The sequence below is a fragment of the Asparagus officinalis genome, chromosome 8, assembly GCF_001876935.1.
Source record: "Asparagus officinalis chromosome 8, Aspof.V1, whole genome shotgun sequence".
NCBI lineage: Eukaryota > Viridiplantae > Streptophyta > Magnoliopsida > Asparagales > Asparagaceae > Asparagus > Asparagus officinalis.
In genome coordinates this window covers 19,099,169-19,116,754 of record NC_033801.1, presented here as the reverse complement: position 1 = coordinate 19,116,754, position 17,586 = coordinate 19,099,169, and the positions used below count along the sequence as shown (strand labels likewise).

The 17,586-nt window shown below is 38.1% G+C and overlaps 2 protein-coding genes across 2 annotated transcripts; one reads left to right on the top strand and one right to left on the bottom strand.

The window, feature by feature from the left end:
• Window positions 4,135-9,252, top strand: LOC109851506 (endoglucanase 10-like). The gene is made up of 6 exons (XM_020421676.1): window positions 4,135-4,622; window positions 5,905-6,212; window positions 6,435-6,893; window positions 7,396-7,531; window positions 7,609-7,781; window positions 8,589-9,252. The coding sequence occupies exons 1-6, from the start codon at window positions 4,241-4,243 to the stop codon at window positions 8,985-8,987; spliced, it is 1,857 nt and encodes a 618-aa protein (XP_020277265.1). The 5' UTR covers window positions 4,135-4,240; the 3' UTR covers window positions 8,988-9,252.
• On the bottom strand, window positions 10,765-12,126 carry LOC109820334 (pentatricopeptide repeat-containing protein At1g77405). Its single transcript, XM_020386462.1, has one exon. The coding sequence runs from the start codon at window positions 12,098-12,100 to the stop codon at window positions 11,330-11,332; it is 771 nt and encodes a 256-aa protein (XP_020242051.1). The 5' UTR covers window positions 12,101-12,126; the 3' UTR covers window positions 10,765-11,329.

Sequence of the window (17,586 nt, the reverse complement as noted above, 5' to 3'; positions counted from 1 at the left end):
TGTTATCAAGAAATAGCAAAAAAAAATCTGTGCACCTAATTTCACGGTTTGTTTTTAAAATTTCACATTTGTTTTGATGAAATTAGTACGGAAGTAATTAGATCGAATTTGGTTTCACTTCATCAAATCTTTCATGTGTAGAAATTTTCTTTTCTAAAGTGGAATTTGAAAGGGGAAAAAAGGGAGCTCTGTATTCAACTTTGCATTCATCCAAAAAAAAAAAAAAACAACAAATGAAAGATTGAGAAATATATTTTTGGTTCGGATGCTTCAAGACATTAGAAGGTCTAAGTCTATGACTTTGCATGCGCAGGTACATTATACATACATAATGATAGAGTCGTTGGTAGTTTTTATTATTTCTTAACAGATGAAATACTAATGACATATTTTCCCCCTAAAAATAAGGGGTAGTGAGTGAATAGCTACATTTCCGATATATATATTTTTATATATTATTATATGTAACATAAGTTATGTGATAGGTAGTTTGGACGTTTCCAAAAAGATCAGTAGTTTAATATTTTCCATTCAAAATTCAACATTTGGTTAATATATTGAAGTCTATTCCTTTAAAATTGATCTATATTATTTAATATTTTTAAGAATAAAAAACTGTCTTGGTTAAAATTTTAGCCTATACCGAATAAAATACAAAATGGACAATTGAAATTTTGAAATAACATAGAATGTTTGACACCTAACAAATAATTAATACCTAGAAAATTTGTGTTGCTCTTTTGCTTTCCATAAAAAAACGATATCGAGACTACTAAAGTAATATACTCTTGCATCACAAGATGAAAAAAAGGGTCCTTTATGGTGAATTTCAATTAGAAATTACTGAGTCTATGAATCCAAAATTCTGTATCTCGTACATAGTATAATTAAGAACGCGTACCTTTTATAATCTACATAGTATTACTCTTTTCTTTTTTTTTTTCCTCTTTTTTTTATTTTTCTTTTAACTTTGAAGGGTTAGAATGGAAAACGCAAAGAAGATAAATTTTCAACACATGAGCTTTCAGTGCAAAATTCACTTCCCGCAGACCAGGAAGCATTCACGGGAAAACCTTGTAAAAAAGGTTTGGAGAAATAACAAGTTGTCCTGTTTTAAAATTCCACGTGACAGTAAATAATATGCAAGCACTGAAAAAGGGTGAGGTGTTAACACCCAAAATATAAATATTGCGAAAAATTCAAGGACGTACAGTTCGCAATAGAAGTTGTATTCCTCAAAATCAGTGACGACTCGACTCAGCCCTCGATGCCCGCCACCGACAGCGCACCGACTGCAGTTATCCGACAGCGCGCGCGTTAAGTTTCTACTTCCGTTCACCAGAAAATTATCTTGCGAGGCCTTCGTGAAATTAAGTACATTTGAATATGGCCCAAAATTTAATCCTGTTTTAGCTTTAAGTCTATACACTTTCATAATCGTTCTCAAATAAAAATAAATAAACAGAGATAAAACTTTGAAGCATCAGTATCTATCTACATTTAGAATTCGATATGAATATTTTGGTTATCTATTATTTTGAAATTGATAGGTGTAAAAATAAATAAAGATAAAACTTTGATATATATATATATATATAAAGGAACTTGGTACTAAGTATATGTTTTGCGCTTGGTAGTAAGATGTCTTATTCTCATCTACTCTTTAACCATATGAATGTGGTCACTCATTTGAATGAGTGGATGAGAATAAGTCACATCACTACCAAGTACAAAAACTTATGCTTCGTACTAAGTTATTTCATATTGCTTATATATATATATATATATATTTCACTAACAATATTATGGGATTAATAGCAACATTGATATCAATTTGATATTATTTTTATCTAGCAAAATAAAACAATTAGTGTTAGTTTTGATATTAATACCATAGTAGCACCGGTGAAACAAAAAGAATATCATGTTGTAATAGGGATTCTATTAAAAATACCAGTTTGGTAATTTCGCCAATAACCATGGGTAATTGGGCTTTATAAATTAAAAAAAGGAAAAAATAGATATGAGTTGGCTGCTCATTTTACGAAATGAGCTACCAAGATATGCATACGTGGTGAGGCTCTTCCTAGTTGTCATATTAAAAGATGACCTAACTATTTCATCTCTTAATGATGCATTTTGCCAAATGAGCAGCCACGTCACAACCATCAACCTCTTTTTTTAAAAGAAAAAAAAAACCTAACATGAGGGGTGCAAATAATATATAAGCGGGTGCATAGAGAGTATTTATTAAGTCGAACATACCCCAGCGCTGCTTGTGCTTATGCTTGTGGTTCCTTGTGCTGCCGTAGTCCATGTGTTTGTTTTCTTTTCAACACATGCACTGATTGCCTCTTCTCCAGGCCTGGTTTTATTTCTAACCCCAAGAACGGTATCGAAGAATCCTCCCCCCCCCCCCCCCCCCCCCCCGCACCCAATAAAAACCCTCCACCCACGCAGATGCAAACACCAAACACGTGATGTTCTCACATTACAAACCGCGCGCATCCAAAGACATTTCATAGCCTTAAAAAGTGAAAACATTCAAGTAAAGTTGGGATCTATATAAGATTTACGAGATAATTAAGTTTTAGCTGTTGACACTTTTCCTTAATCTGGACTACGACATCATGAGCATAAAAGCTTAAATACGTTCTCCCTCATATCATACATGAATTAATTAGTCCGTCCATCAAAACTTGACACGCGTCAAGCACCACCGATCCATACTTCTTGCTGGTGAAGCCACTGAAAACACTTGATCCTGAAGGGATCATGGTGACTGCCACGGCTCTCCTAATTGATGAATTTTATATGTTCAAAAATTTTCTCTTTTTGTTCGGTAGCTATGTATAGATTCTTGCAGATATTTTAATTAGCAAAAAGAAAACATGCTCGGTCCCCACTTCTACCACCAAATTCGCTTTATCGTCGATCCGATTGCGGGTGCAAGAATTATGCTCCAGGCGCAGATCGATCCAATCTCGGTCTAGTCATGCTAATTAAATTCCCAAATCTCATGAGATAAGATCCTTTAGCACTCATCTAGATCACTTTAGTACACGAGATTAACTCATTATATCAACGTTTAAGATCTTATAAAATCGACCTATGAGTGCTTTATTAGCCTTAAAAGTCGACAAAGCGCTTTGATTCTGCCATTTGTACCATTTATATAAAACTATGAATCATATTGTTGAAAAAAGATCAAAAGAAAACTACTAAAGTCAAAAGTTAGAAGGTTAATTCCTACAGTTTTTTGCGGAAACTTTAAAATCAGTGAGAATTGACAGTCATAATTTTAAATTTTTACTAATCGTAAGTTGAGCGTGTTGGATAGCAGGTTCCTAATATGATTACTAATCTGTTTTGGTAACAGGATTTCAAATCTATTTTGGTAACATGTTATTAGGATTCCTAATTTGTTTTATTTTTTGTTTTAGAATTCCTAGTATGTTTTTGGTTTTAGGATTTCTATGTATATGGAACGATTGGAAGAGAGAATAAAGCAGCGAATTGGGGATATTTAGAGCACAGAAAAGATGTATTTTCTGAGCTATTGGTTAGGGTTTTATTTGGAGAAAATTAGAGATTTGTTGGGGAGATTAATTAGTGAGTTGTAGTGATCTGTACTCTTCTTCTCTATTAGTGAAAACCTCATCCCATTCTTGCCCTGTGGACGTAAGTAACTTGCCGAACCACGTTAGAATTGGTTGTTTGTGTTCGTACCGTTATTTTAATTGTGTTTGGCCTTCTCTCGACGTTTGTTTGATTTGGTCTCTCGAAGCACGTCGGTTTGGTTTTGACTTCCGCCGCGCACAACAGAGCGTCTTTTCATAGGGACAAACCCTGGATTCATAAAGATGTATCTATATTTATGGATTTATTTTCGGAAATTACGACGAGTCTAACCCGGGATGTTGTGGTGAAACTTAGGATCCCGAGTACTTTACACACAACAAGAGGGTGCAATACAAACAGGGTGCATGAATCATTTCTGTAGTAGTGAGTACGTGAAATGGATTGCCCACCTCACTCTACACAAAGAGGGCCCACACCACCCGACCCACCAATGCACAAGATGTAAATAAAGAAAGAAACAAGCTCCGAGCCATAAAACTCCAATCAAACTAAGTAACCCCCACCCCCCCCATCCCTCACTTCCACTTGCTCCCTCATTCCACAAAGGAGGAGGAAGAAGAAGAAGAAGAAATTAAATACCCAAAAAAAAAGGGAAAAAATGTTTGGAAGGGATCCATGGGGAGGCCCATTAGAAATCTCCAATGCCGACTCCGCCACCGACGACGACCGGAGCCGCAACCTCCAGGACCTCGACAGGGCCGCGCTCTCTCGACAGCTCGATGAAACCCAACAAAGCTGGCTCTTGGCTGGGCCCGGCGACACTGGCAAGAAGAAGAAACGCTACGTCGATCTCGGTTGTGTCGTGGTTAGCCGGAAGTTGTTCATGTGGACGCTCGGAACTGTTCTCGGAGTCGGACTTCTTGTTGGGCTTATAATGCTGATCATAAAGACGGTGCCTCACCATCATAGGCCGCCTCCGCCGTTGGATGATTATACGCAGGCTCTGAGAAAAGCTCTCATGTTCTTCAACGCTCAGCGATGTAAGTTTCTCCTCTGAGCTTTGGGATCGGGTTGTTTCTGTAAATAAAATTTTGTTGAGTGGTCCCGGTGCTAGTTTGGTTGATGCGGACGGCGGGAGCGTTTGACTTGATCAATGAAGCAAGATTTCTTAGCACGCATAATGCATGTGAAATGAAATAAATTTTGTTTAAAATTTTTGGGGTTTTCACACAATTTGTACGCCGTTATGCAATTTAAATTTAATAATTTAATACCATTAAATTATTTATTTATTTGAATACTATTGACTTTTTTTTAAATAAATTCATTCTTTAATTACTTTTCCTCTAATTCCATGCAATTATATATCTTTAGTAAATACCCAAGGGGGTCTAACTGAATTGGTAAGCTTGCAATGGAGTGTGCCCCTTAGCCACGCCTGTGGTTATTGTATTTTTTATAACTATCATCTATCAATTATTGTTTTTTTAAATAAAGATGAATATTGTTAATGGCCGTAATGTACCCATTGAATTTATTCTTCAATGAGGTTTGCCATATCCAATATTCATTGAATTAAGTTGTTTCTGGAAATGAATGTTGAAATCACTATCAACATAGATCTCTCACGATACAGCAATATAAATAATTAGATGTTTCTTGTATTTAAATAAATGGATGTTTAGCAATTATTGATTAGCATCTCATTCTCTTTTGGCACCAGGATCCTCTTCAATGTTTGAATTATGGATAAATTTAGAACAAGATCAGAACTCAACCTTTCATAACAGTGCTTATTCTTCTAGGGAAAGTATTTTTTTCCTTTTGAGATTTTTAATGATCATAGTAGATCTGGTTTCCCCTCAGAATCACATGTAAAGACTGTTTTAAATTGTTACCTTTCGCAATTGAATTATTCTTAAATTTTGTAACAACAACCAAACAGTGAAGTTCTATTTCTTAAAAATTTGATTCGAAGAATAGAGTAAGGGGCTGTTTGGTTGCTTGTGTTTTTTTCAAGAAAAAAGCAAGGAAAGTTGCTGTAACTTTTCTTGCTTTACGGTGTTTGGTTGACACAAATCAAGGGGGTAGTGGTATTCCAAAAGCTGATGCGGTAACCTCTGAACAATTCAAACTCCATTTTGAGCTGTTTTTGGTTGGAATTACTATAGCTTATCAGTCCTAGTCAGATGTACCGTCTCAAGCTACTGTAACTTTCCGAGCAATTTACCGAAAACAACCAAACAACCTCTAAACTCCTACGTGTGAATCCGGTCCCCGCCTCCGGTGAACCTAACTAACTGGTTGTTCTCCCCCCTGCAGCCGGGCCAATGGGAAAGCACAACACGATAAGGTGGAGGGGGAACTCAGGAATGAGAGACGGTCTCTCTGATGACTCGGTGAAGAAGAACTTGGTCGGCGGTTACTATGATGCCGGCGACGCCATCAAGTTCAACTTCCCGATGTCATTCTCGATGACGCTTCTTAGCTGGAGCGTCATCGAATACAGGGAGAAGTACGAGGCGGCGGGAGAGCTGGGACACGTTAAGGATATCATCAAGTGGGGTACAGATTATCTGCTCAAGACCTTCAATTCCTCTGCCGATACCATCGACAGGATTGCCGCTCAGGTATTTATGTCACAGATCGGATACATCTTTGGCGCATCATTGAAGTTGTATATAAATCAGATTCACTGTATACTTTCTTGTAGATAACAATGTAGTGCACATCGTAAAATTCAATCAGTCACAACAAGCTATCCTCTTGTTCAGCTCAGATCATGCTCCGTTCCTTCCATTTCCGAAACCATCAGCTTACGGAAACATTTCCTGCCCAAATTTTCTCTACAGGTTGGACAAGGAGACACTACGAAGGCCACGAACCCCAATGATCACTACTGCTGGATGAGACCCGAAGATATTAACTATCCTCGCCCTGTCTACGAATGCCACAGCTGCTCAGACCTCGCAGCAGAGATGACTGCTGCTCTTGCCTCCGCCTCCATAGTTTTCAAGGACAGCAAGACTTACTCTGAGAAGCTCGTGCATGGAGCAAAGACGCTATTCAAGTTCGGCAGAGACCAAAGGGGCAGGTACAGCCCGGGAGGCTCTGACCCTTCACTATTTTACAATTCGACGAATTACTATGATGAGTTTGTATGGGGAGGCGCGTGGCTGTACTATGCGACAGGGAATTCATCGTACCTTCAGCTGGTGACGAATCCTGGCATTGCTAAGCATGCCGGTGCATTCTGGGGTGGTTCTGATTATGGTGTTTTCAGCTGGGACAACAAGCTCATTGGTGCTCAGGTAAGTTTCAAGTTGTTAATCGAGCTCTAGCAAAGTGACATAAACGGGCATTGGTGTGTGTGTGTGTGTGGTGCTGGCTAGTTTGTTGCTAATGTGGTGCATATTCAAATCATCTAATTATGATCTACGCATGTTTATGATCTGGACTGTAGTGGTCCGGGTATATGCCACGTTAACGACACACCAGCCAACATCATGGTTGGAAACACTAGCCTCCGTTCACTGGGCAAAGCTACTTATTAAAAAATTTCAATTAGCGTTGAATTTCCAGTGAACAACGTGAATGATAGAAGAGACTGAAACCAAGTTTTTTTGGAGGAAAACTACTGTTCTAATGAATAATTTACAAGTGCTGAAATACACCAGACAAGGAGCAATGTAAATTTTGTAAAAGCTAATAAGTAATAGTATAAAAATCTGAAAAGTTAAACTGAGAATAAAACAGTTCAATGTAATACTTCCACTTCTAGCTTAATCTCATACCTTCGCCGTCAAACTTCAGGTTCTTCTCAGTAGGCTGAGATTGTTCTTGAGCCCTGGGTATCCTTATGAAGAAATATTGAGGACTTTCCACAACCAAACAAGTCTTGTCATGTGCTCATTCTTACCGATGTATACATCTTTCAACCGTACAAAGGGTATGACAGGATTCTCTTTACTGTGAGTGCAGAGAAGCTTAAAAAATTTATTATCTCATTATTGGATTCTCTTTCAGGGGGCTTGATACAATTGAATCATGGAAGACCACAGCCCCTTCAGTATGTGGCAAATGCAGCATTTCTAGCTTCACTATTCAGCGATTATCTTGATGAAGCGGATACACCAGGATGGTATTGTGGACCAACTTTCTACTCGACTGATGTCCTGCGTAATTTTGCTAGGAAACAGGTAAATATTCTCTCTTGTTGTGGTATAGAAATCCAGTGTAGTCATTAAACAGTTTTTGCATAGACATTTCAAAAAAAAGAATTTACTGATACCAAAATTGTAACAACAAAAGATATGCAAAAAATTGCCTTCTAGTAGCTTATGTTATGCACATGATAACAAGGTTTGAATCATCATCTACTATGAGTTATGTATTACCGGTAGCATATAGGATTTCAAGCATTAGTGGTCCAATGTGGCTGAAACCAGCTGATATGGCTAATATTGGTTAATACAATAAATGCAGATCCATATTAACCAATACTGACTAGTACAGCGAGATTCAATGCATCACAAATTAATCTGCTAATGAAATAAGGGGAAAATCATTAACAGAGAACTTTGTGATTGAATTCATTGTTTCAGGTATACTCAGATCTCACATTATCTAGACACTAATAAAGATAAAAAAGAAACAACGACCCATTTCAAGATTTCAACATTGATCAATCATAAAGGAGAACACTACTGGTATAGAAAAAAAGAGAAAATGGGGGGTTTTTCCCCATCCCATGAAGCAATCTGAAACCCTTATCTTAATAACATATATATATTGATTTTAATGTCTGAGCTATAGCTTACATTGTGGGTTAACTGATCATCATGAGATTACTAATCTCATTCCATTGCCAATGCTCAGAGTTTTTATTAATAAATTTCAGCAACTGCCGTCTTGCTTTATTCAACATATTCTAATTAGCTGACTAACCAACAAAATGACATTGGACTTATGTTATTATTATTATTAATGTTATCACCTTCTTCCAGATAAATTACATTCTCGGTGATAATCCTGAGAAGATGAGCTATGTTGTGGGATACGGTAAACGCTACCCCAAGCATGTTCACCATCGTGGAGCATCAATTCCTAAGAACGGAGTCAAGTATAATTGTAAAGGAGGGTGGAAGTGGAGAGATACCAAAAGGCCAAACCCTAACATCATTGTAGGGGCAATGGTTGCTGGACCTGACAAGCATGATAGGTTCCATGATGTTCGTACTAATTATAACTACACAGAGCCGACACTTGCAGGAAATGCTGGTTTAGTCGCAGCATTGATTTCATTATCTGGTGTGAAGACTGGAATCGATAAGAACACCATTTTCTCTGCAGTGCCTCCAATGTTTCCAACACCCCCTCCTCCGCCAGCAGCTTGGAAACCTTGAGACCGTCTAATTTGATTCTTGTGTACTTTTGAAAGCAATGAAGCATGAAGGTGATTTTTTGTTAATTACAGAATTTTCAAAATATATATGGAGAAAAAGGAGGAAAAGGTTGAGGGTGTATATGTATCTGTGAGACATTATGCAACTGTTGCTCCTTTGAGCTTGAATTTTCCAATTTTTTCGTTTTGATCTTGATTAGCTATTTCATCAAAGATCAGACTGTGTGTAATGTATAATATCAATAGAAATGTTCTTTCGAATTAAACCTCTCATATTCCTGTGCATTTTTTAGTTGTTATTTTCTGCTGAGAGAAAGTTATTTAAATTATCCTTCCTAGGAGTTAAAAGTTGGCTGACTACTAGAACATGTCATAAAGACGAAGTTGTTCATACTTATGCATCTAGTTGTTGCCATTTTCCTATGATTTGCTGACTCATTCCATCTGGAAAATCAAATGGAAGGAATCAAATTCAAGTTCTGCCAATATTTAAAATAAGAGCAGCTGAAGATCACAAGCTAAGTATATAATGAAGAGATCACTCAGGTAGAAGGGATACATAATCATTTATTTGATTTCATATTTTAGATCAAGAGAAGAAAACACCAAATTTCAAACGCGTTTATCTTGAAATTTCACAGACAATATATAAGCAAGGCCATAGAGAGAGGGACAATTGAATGGAAAATAGGTGATTGGAAATGGAAGCGGAACTATAGAAAATAGTAACGAGGAAGATGAATTATGAACTATCCTTCAACTCTAAGGAAACTTCAAATTTTTAATCACCAGCACAAGGATTAAATCTTTCAATTATATGAATGAAACTAACTGGTACATCTAGTAAATGGAGGTGCTACAACTTGCCATGGATATATCGGGATAATAAGGGGATCCAAATAGAGGGCTAACAATCTTTATGAGTCCAAGATCAAGTTTCAATTGAAACATGATGGCCATGTAACTAATGCAGAAACTCATTTGTCTGTAGGGACAACTGAATTGAAATGTGTGCCTGACATAGCTGGTTCTAATGATGGTTTACCTGCAAATATCTAAAAATGATGAGAATTAATTAAAAAAATACCAATGTGAAACTAGATCATATGAAAATTAAGGATTCCTATGAAATCCTATGGTTGATTGAATCACAATAATGATGGATGTGCTGAATGATGAATAAATGCCACATCAAAATATGCAAAACAGAAGAATGATGAATAAATGTAAAAAAGAAAGAAATAGATAATATCATAACAGTGAAATACAATTGAAATAGGTCAAATATTTGAAGCAAGACAAATCCTAATTTTGATTGTAATTTTTAGAATGATATGCTAGCAGCATTAGAATACAATCGATAGGAAAGAGAACTGAGTTAGTCTCAGGAGAGAACCTCCATCTGTAGATTCCTAAATTGTCAATTTGGGAATCAATTTATCCATTAATATGGTTTAACAAATTCCTCAAATTAAAATATGCAAAGTTTATACAGCACAAACATTACCATATGCCGGTTTAACAAATTCCTAAAACTGAAATCTGCCAAATCTATACAGCACAAATTTCATCATTAACATTTTCTGGTTTTACAAGTCCCTATAATTGAAATCTGATAAGATCTGTACAATTTATATTTATAGAGTATCCACCTGATTGAGTGATCAGCTGACAGTTAGTAAATATGATATTACTGAAACAATGAAGACAGAGATGAAGAACCCAGAACTCCCATGTTCAAAGTAATGAAAACCGTCAGAAGAATGATGAACCTAGAACACTATCATACTCGGTTACTTTTACGCAGAACGACATACATGCAGAAGAAAGAATTGTGTTTTAGAAGAATATGAATTTAAGGATACATACATGTAGCAGTGCTCGCCTAAATTGCCTTAGTGAGAGACCTGAGCATCACATCATACGTCTAACATAACCAACTACCTGTGTACTGAAACAAACAATCCACTTCATCTTAGTCGAAGCCATCACATTCCTATACACGAATGTGCATCCCTCTATTTTCTTCACAGATCATGCGAAACTTTTCCAGTTACTGTAATGAAAACCAGCTTCTAAAAGCTCTATCGGGCTATTTCTGCTCATCGAGTATCTCCATAAGAAAAATGTGCTCCTCTCAGACTTCTAGTCTCACTTACAAGTGAAATGATCAGAAAAGAACTAAAGACCACTCTGTGGATCCTCGAAACTCATCATCATCTTCTTCTTCATCTCAATGGCCTTATCAAGTTTATTTTAGAAGATAACGTAATACAAAGCAGCCAGGGTGAAAAAACGAGTCACAAATCAGATGGCAGTAACTAAATTGTCAGCAACATGCATTTAAAGTCGTGTATCTTGTTCAATAAATATTTTTCTTCCCCTCATTATAGGCTTCACCTTCATAACTCTCTTATATCTCGCATCCATATCACCCTCAATTCTACTTTGCAACTCCATCGACAAACCCGCTTCACCTTCCCTCCTCAAAGAATCACAAACCAATTTATACGTGAACTCCCTCGGCGTCGACCCACCATCAACCATCTCCACGAGAAGATCCCTTGCGTCCCTCACTCTCCCAGCCTCACACAATGAATGTATAACCGGAGTATAGGAGCTACAAGTCGGAACCCCATGCCCCTTAGAAACCATCATCCTCATCATCTCTATAGCCTTGTCAGCCTCATTAACAACACTATAGTACCTGACAAAGGAATTGTAAGTCACCCTATTTGGCAAACACCCTCTCACAAGCATTTCGTCAAACAGTTCACGGGCACGCTCGATCCTATAACTCTTACACAACCCATCAATCAAGCAATTGTAGGTAACAACATCGGGCTCGAACCCTTTGAACAGCATATGCCGAAACATACGATTCGCCTCCCAAATCCTCCGCCTGATCGCCTTCTTGCACCCGGTCTGCAAGCTCATCTTACAGTAGAACCCGATGAAAATCGTGTAAGTGTACGGATCGGGCGGGCATCTCGCACCCGGGAGCTCCATCTGGTTCAGCAAGAACCTCGCCTTTTTGAAATCCCCGGCACGGCACAGGGCAGAGACCACGGTGTTGTGGCACCGGACGTCGGGCTTACAGTGCAGCTGACGCATTCGGTTAACGCCGGCTAGCGCTCTTTAGCGAGCCCTCTTCGCGAGGCACCTTGATGACCGTCGGATACCTGGCCGGGGGTCACGACGCGCGGCGTTCAGCCTCAAGAAGCTCACAGAGGGCCGGGAGGTGTTGGCACGGGCGATCGGCGCCGCCATTGCGCGGCCAGCGAGGTCGAAAGGGCCGTGAATCCGCAGTGGTGGGCCAGAGTAGAAGCGGAGGGAGGCGAGACGGACGCGGAGTGTCCCTGCGAGGGTCCCGGTGGGCTGGGCCACGAGTAGGGAGGGCGCGGGCTTGAGGGGGAGCGGTGGCGGCGCGGAGCGAGGGGCTGGCGGCCGAGGAGCCCGAGGGGGGGAGGAGAGGGAGGGTCAAGGAGGACAGGATCTGGAGGAGGGGGAGGCCGAGAAGCCCGGAAAGAGAGGGAGGGAGGTGCCGTGAGGAGTGTCCTAGGATCACGGCGGCCCAGGACTTGCGCGGGTGAGTTGGAGGCGAGAGGTGAGGCGTTCATTCTTGGGGGTGAGGTCGTTCGTTCGTTCGTTTTGGAGGGTAAGTCGCTGAGATTTGAAAAACTCCATTCAAATTACATCTATTCCTCTATAAACTATAATTGTGGGAGGCGGCTATAATCTACGGTAAATGATATAATAATTTACTGTAACATTTTAAAAATATATATATAAGTTATCACGGGAACATGTAAAAAAATATATACTGTAGCATAGGTTTTTAAAATAGCCTACAGCTTCGGTGCTCCATGAAGAATTGTTGGAGCATCGGTGGCGTATCTGTAAATAAATTCCTTAAAAATAGCTCTCACATTTCTAGATAGATAGATTTAGCGGTTAGGAGGTGTTCCACACCTAAAATTGTAATTAACTAAGGTTAAAAGGTTATTTTAGGAAATACAATTTAGGAGAGAAACCGAATTTATGATTAGTTAGAGTTCTCCAACTAACTAATTTCAATTTAGCACAATACGTGGTTTTGCTCTTGTGCTTTCAACTAGAATTTTGCTTCCTTTTATTCACGTGCTGAACTCATAGATAGCAAAATCCAGCAAAACTTTTAGTTTTTATCATATTAGATCCTAAATTTTTCTTAATTTTATATCAGACCCTCAGTCTTCACATTTCTAATTTATACACCCTAACTCTATTAACTTGTTTAATCGTTAACAAATTAATAATATTTATATGAAACATCTATTACAAATGTGGTGGCTGAGTCGCTAAATTACACAATAACATAGATATATGTTTTCTTGCAATAATTTAGAAAGATTTGAAAATGTAAATGGAAAAGAACAAATATTGCTTTGTTTGGCTTTAATTTTAAGCTCGAAACTCTGGTTACTAGCACCGAGTTTTAAACCTATCGTAATGCGATGCACCGAGTTTCGTTCGCTCTAGGTAGATGGTAGAAAAAAAATTTGAGAGGGAGAGTCGAGAGGGTGCAGATGAGAAAGGAAAGAAGCAATTTCCTTTAGGATAGAAAGCAAACAATTAACTCGTAACCTTAACAATTAACCCGTAACTTTAACAATCTCCCAATACAAACAATAAAAATAATAAAATAATCTTCATCAATCATTTCAACTATCATCTCGGTACATCATGATAAAGAGAGAGAGAGAAAACAAAAAAATAAAATAATCCTCATCATATTTTAATAATAAAAAAAAGAGAGAGAATGGTATTATGGTTTTTACATATTTTAATCTCTTGGGTTTTGTGTTTTTGGGGCTCAGAGAACAAAATCTTTATTTTTGGGGGTAAAACACTAGTTGACAAAGTCTTGGGGGGGTGAGAAGCACGTTTCCTTAGCTTTTTTGGGGCTGGAAGCATTTTTCCCAATAATAAAATAGTCTACCAGTTAAATTAGACAGTGATTACCCCATTAGTCTTGATAGTGGAGAATATCCAGATCTATTTTTCGCTAATTAGGACTAGGAATTCTGAATCTACCATAGTATAATCATGATCTAGATACATTAACTAAAAGCAAAACCACGGTTTGTTTAATTTGAGATTGAAAGAGAGGAAGAAAAGGACCTAGAGATCAGCACATATTGTTGTGTTCTAATACCAATTGTTGAAAACCGTATGAAGGAAACAAACCAAACGTTGATCAAAGAGGGCCAAAACCAACCAAAATCAAATAACTCAGAAAATAACTCTTTTCTGTGCTCCAAATATCCCAAACTCTTGCCTTAAGAAACCCTAGAACGTGTATTGGTATTTATCTCCAAATATCCCAAACTCTTGCCTTAAGAAACCCTAGAACGTGTATTGGTATTTATACAAACATCAAAACCAAATAAGAACAGGAAACCAAAACTGGGTTTTGACCCGATTCCAAAGCTCGCGGTCGACCGCGATCCAGCGACAGAGACCAAAAAGTCCTACAGGGTCTCACGGTCGACTGCGGCGGTCGACCGCCCCAAATCCAGACTCCTACTCTGGCTTGTGCATGTTCGCGGTCGACCGCACAGCTCCCAAACAGACTCCTACGCTTTCAAAACCTGTTCTTTACCAAAATTCATCGCGGTTTCTTCCCATATTTTTCATTCAGGATTATTTAGAAGCACTGCTAGTGATAGTCACTACTCACCAGTGGTTACCAGTCGCAAAATGTGACTAGGACATGTCCCATTTTAGCCACAGCGCAAGTGAAGGGTGCTTGTAGCTGTGGCTAGCACGGCTCGTTGAGAAGTGAAAAGGTCATCTCATTTCCTACTTTCTAGTTTTCAAGAAGATGCATGGTAAGTAGATGAAGATGGAGGGACGTGCATGTGCTCCACTGGAGAAGGTGAAGTACACTATAGTACGTACTCACAATTTCGACACATCTCTAACGGCCACCAATACTTTTCTACATACGGATCAGTTTATTTTTCATTATATGCGAACCGCACTTTAATTAATTTGTAGAAATATTTTTACCTTCATATATATTTTCAACGCATTTGGATTCTTTCACAGCTACAACCTAAGTTGCTACGTTTGCTTTCCCAGTGAACAAAATTGCAAGTGGTGGTGAATCTACATAGTTTCCTCAAGCTCTTCCCCAAACCCCAGCCAAGCCAGAAGTGGAACTTAGGTCTGAATCCGGATACAATTAGAATGCTGACCAGTTCTGGTCAACATGCAGGCGCCTGATTAACCGCAGAGCCAGTTGCCTCCTCATGACCGTGGGTCACGTTTGTATCCGCATCTAACACCGACACCAACTTATCGATCTTGGCGTTTTTTTTCCTGAAAACAGCTAAAAGCTACAATATCTAGTTAAAAAATTCTCTCCCACACACGTGGACAATTAATGAGCTTGTGACTCTTTCCAAATCTCAATCATCTCAGTGCCCACCTTAACTAATCCCATATCTCACTTGATGCGTTGCAATCGCATTGGGAGTGTTCCTTTATAAACACGCAATTAAAAGATTTTGGTGCATCTAGTTACGGATAGTGATCGTTAAAGCTTTAGGATTTGAAATTGCTGATCGTCGTGCACGGAAAAGATTAGGGCCTCACATATTTTCAGCCTCCATTAATTAATTGCCAACCCTTTTACAAAGTCATGTGAACTTTCAATCCTCGATCAGTTTGCCACCCTAATCAATTTTGTCATGCATTTCAAAGACAATGTTTTGATGCTAGTAGCCTAGTGCATAAGGAGAAAATATATATGGTTGCCTCATTATTTTCTCACATTTTATAATCAACAATATATGTAAAATTTTCGAAAATATATGTGAGATCATTTTAGTAACCGAGATTGTTTAATACAATGTTTGGTGTACTTGAAATATATTTATTTGTTATGTTCGTATTACGTACTATCATATTCATATCTATATTATCCAAGGATAAAAAAATGACATTATAAAATACTACTACAAAATCAGCATGGTGCGCTCCTTTTGCGTCAATATGTATTGTTTCTATCATCAATTATAATGTACAGATAGCCTATGATGATTTCAATAACAAAGATCCCTCTGAAGAATCAACTTTTTTTTCCCATTATTATCGGAGCTGTCTTCATTTAATATCTAGTTCCATGTTGAGCTTTTTCACTTAAATTATTTTTTTATTATTGACTAACAAAACAACATGGAATATCCCATCTTTTTGCTCTCTAAAAATTAAGTAAAACAATAGCACAATAATATCACCCCTCTTTGTCACATACATTGTTATTTTGCTAGCCAAAAAGCTCGGGACAATCTGTCACCATTACCAATAGACTCTGATAGATTTAGATAACTTGACGGGTAAATTTCTCAAAAACCCTGTTAACTTTGGGGTAGTTGCATAAAGCCCCTTGCCCCGAAAATTAGATAAAACCAACCTAAAATTTGTGGAACTTTCACAAAATCTCGTGTATTTCCAAAAATTTCCACATATTGAAATAACCCTTTTAAAAAAATAACCTTCTTTGTAATAAAACCATAGCAAAAAAAGTTTCCCTTCAATTTCCCTTAATACTATTGTTGTACCTGAAAATTACTAAATATAATAGACCCCTATAAGGCGGTCACGTGTCATGTTTAATTGGCCTACCTTCCTCAAATTTAAGAACCCGATTCGGATATGCACAAAGCCGACCAACTTTCAGAGGTGTAGATTTGAGATAAAAGGGTCTTCAGGTCAGTCTTATGACCCGAACCCGAGAAGAAAAGTGCCTTCAGACCAGGATCTGTTCAAAAACTTGAGAATTCCGAGACGAATGGCGTCTTTCACTTGACTTCACTATAGAATGTCTCGAACGATGAATTGACCTATCAACTTCGCTGTTCTTAGCTACATAGCCCAGTTGTCATCACATTTAATGCATGGTCATGGTCATTATGGCCCCTCTGCCAAAGTCATAATGACTCATTGGACGACACCAGCACTTCATCACCATATCACTGTTGCACTAAAAGCAAGAATGACTCAACTTGCTTGGTGGCCGACACATATAAACCACTATTTGATCAACCGCCTGCACAGACCCGATTGAATTACCATTCCTCGACTTCCTATAAATAGGCATGATTTCTTCTGCATGAATAAGTTAAGAGCAATCTTGGCTATAGAATACTCAAAAAAATAAATTCAATATTTGCACCATTTAATCAGTATAACCGACTCCTCCGGATTTTTTGTTTGCAGTCAATCAGCTATCAAAGAAGATAAATGGACCCTAGACTCTCCTCCGGAGCCATCATTATCCTCCTAATTAACTGACTGAGATCAACAACACCTTCTTCCTGACAAATCCTAGAACTGAATTTGTTACAGCGTTGAAAGTTAGGGGACTTTTGTTAAACCCCGCAAGGTTTAGCTGCATTACCCCAAGTTTCAGGGGGCCTTTGTGAAATTCAGCCATATATACTTATAATTAAGCACACAAATAGATTATTATATATATAAAAAAAAGAGGCGGCAACAACTAAGCCCATCCTAATTCAATTAAATCCCCAACGGTGAATCCAAAGGACCCA

Bases quoted from the DNA above. Each gene is read 5' to 3' on its own strand.
- LOC109851506 (XM_020421676.1), top strand. From the start codon at position 4,241: ATGTTTGGAAGGGATCCATGGGGAGGCCCATTAGAAATCTCCAATGCC. The intron at 7,532-7,608 runs GTATGACAGGAT...ATTCTCTTTCAG, and splicing joins ATCTTTCAACCGTACAAAGG to GGGGCTTGATACAATTGAAT. The intron at 7,782-8,588 runs GTAAATATTCTC...ACCTTCTTCCAG, and splicing joins GTAATTTTGCTAGGAAACAG to ATAAATTACATTCTCGGTGA.
- LOC109820334 (XM_020386462.1), bottom strand. From the start codon at position 12,100: ATGCGTCAGCTGCACTGTAAGCCCGACGTCCGGTGCCACAACACCGTG.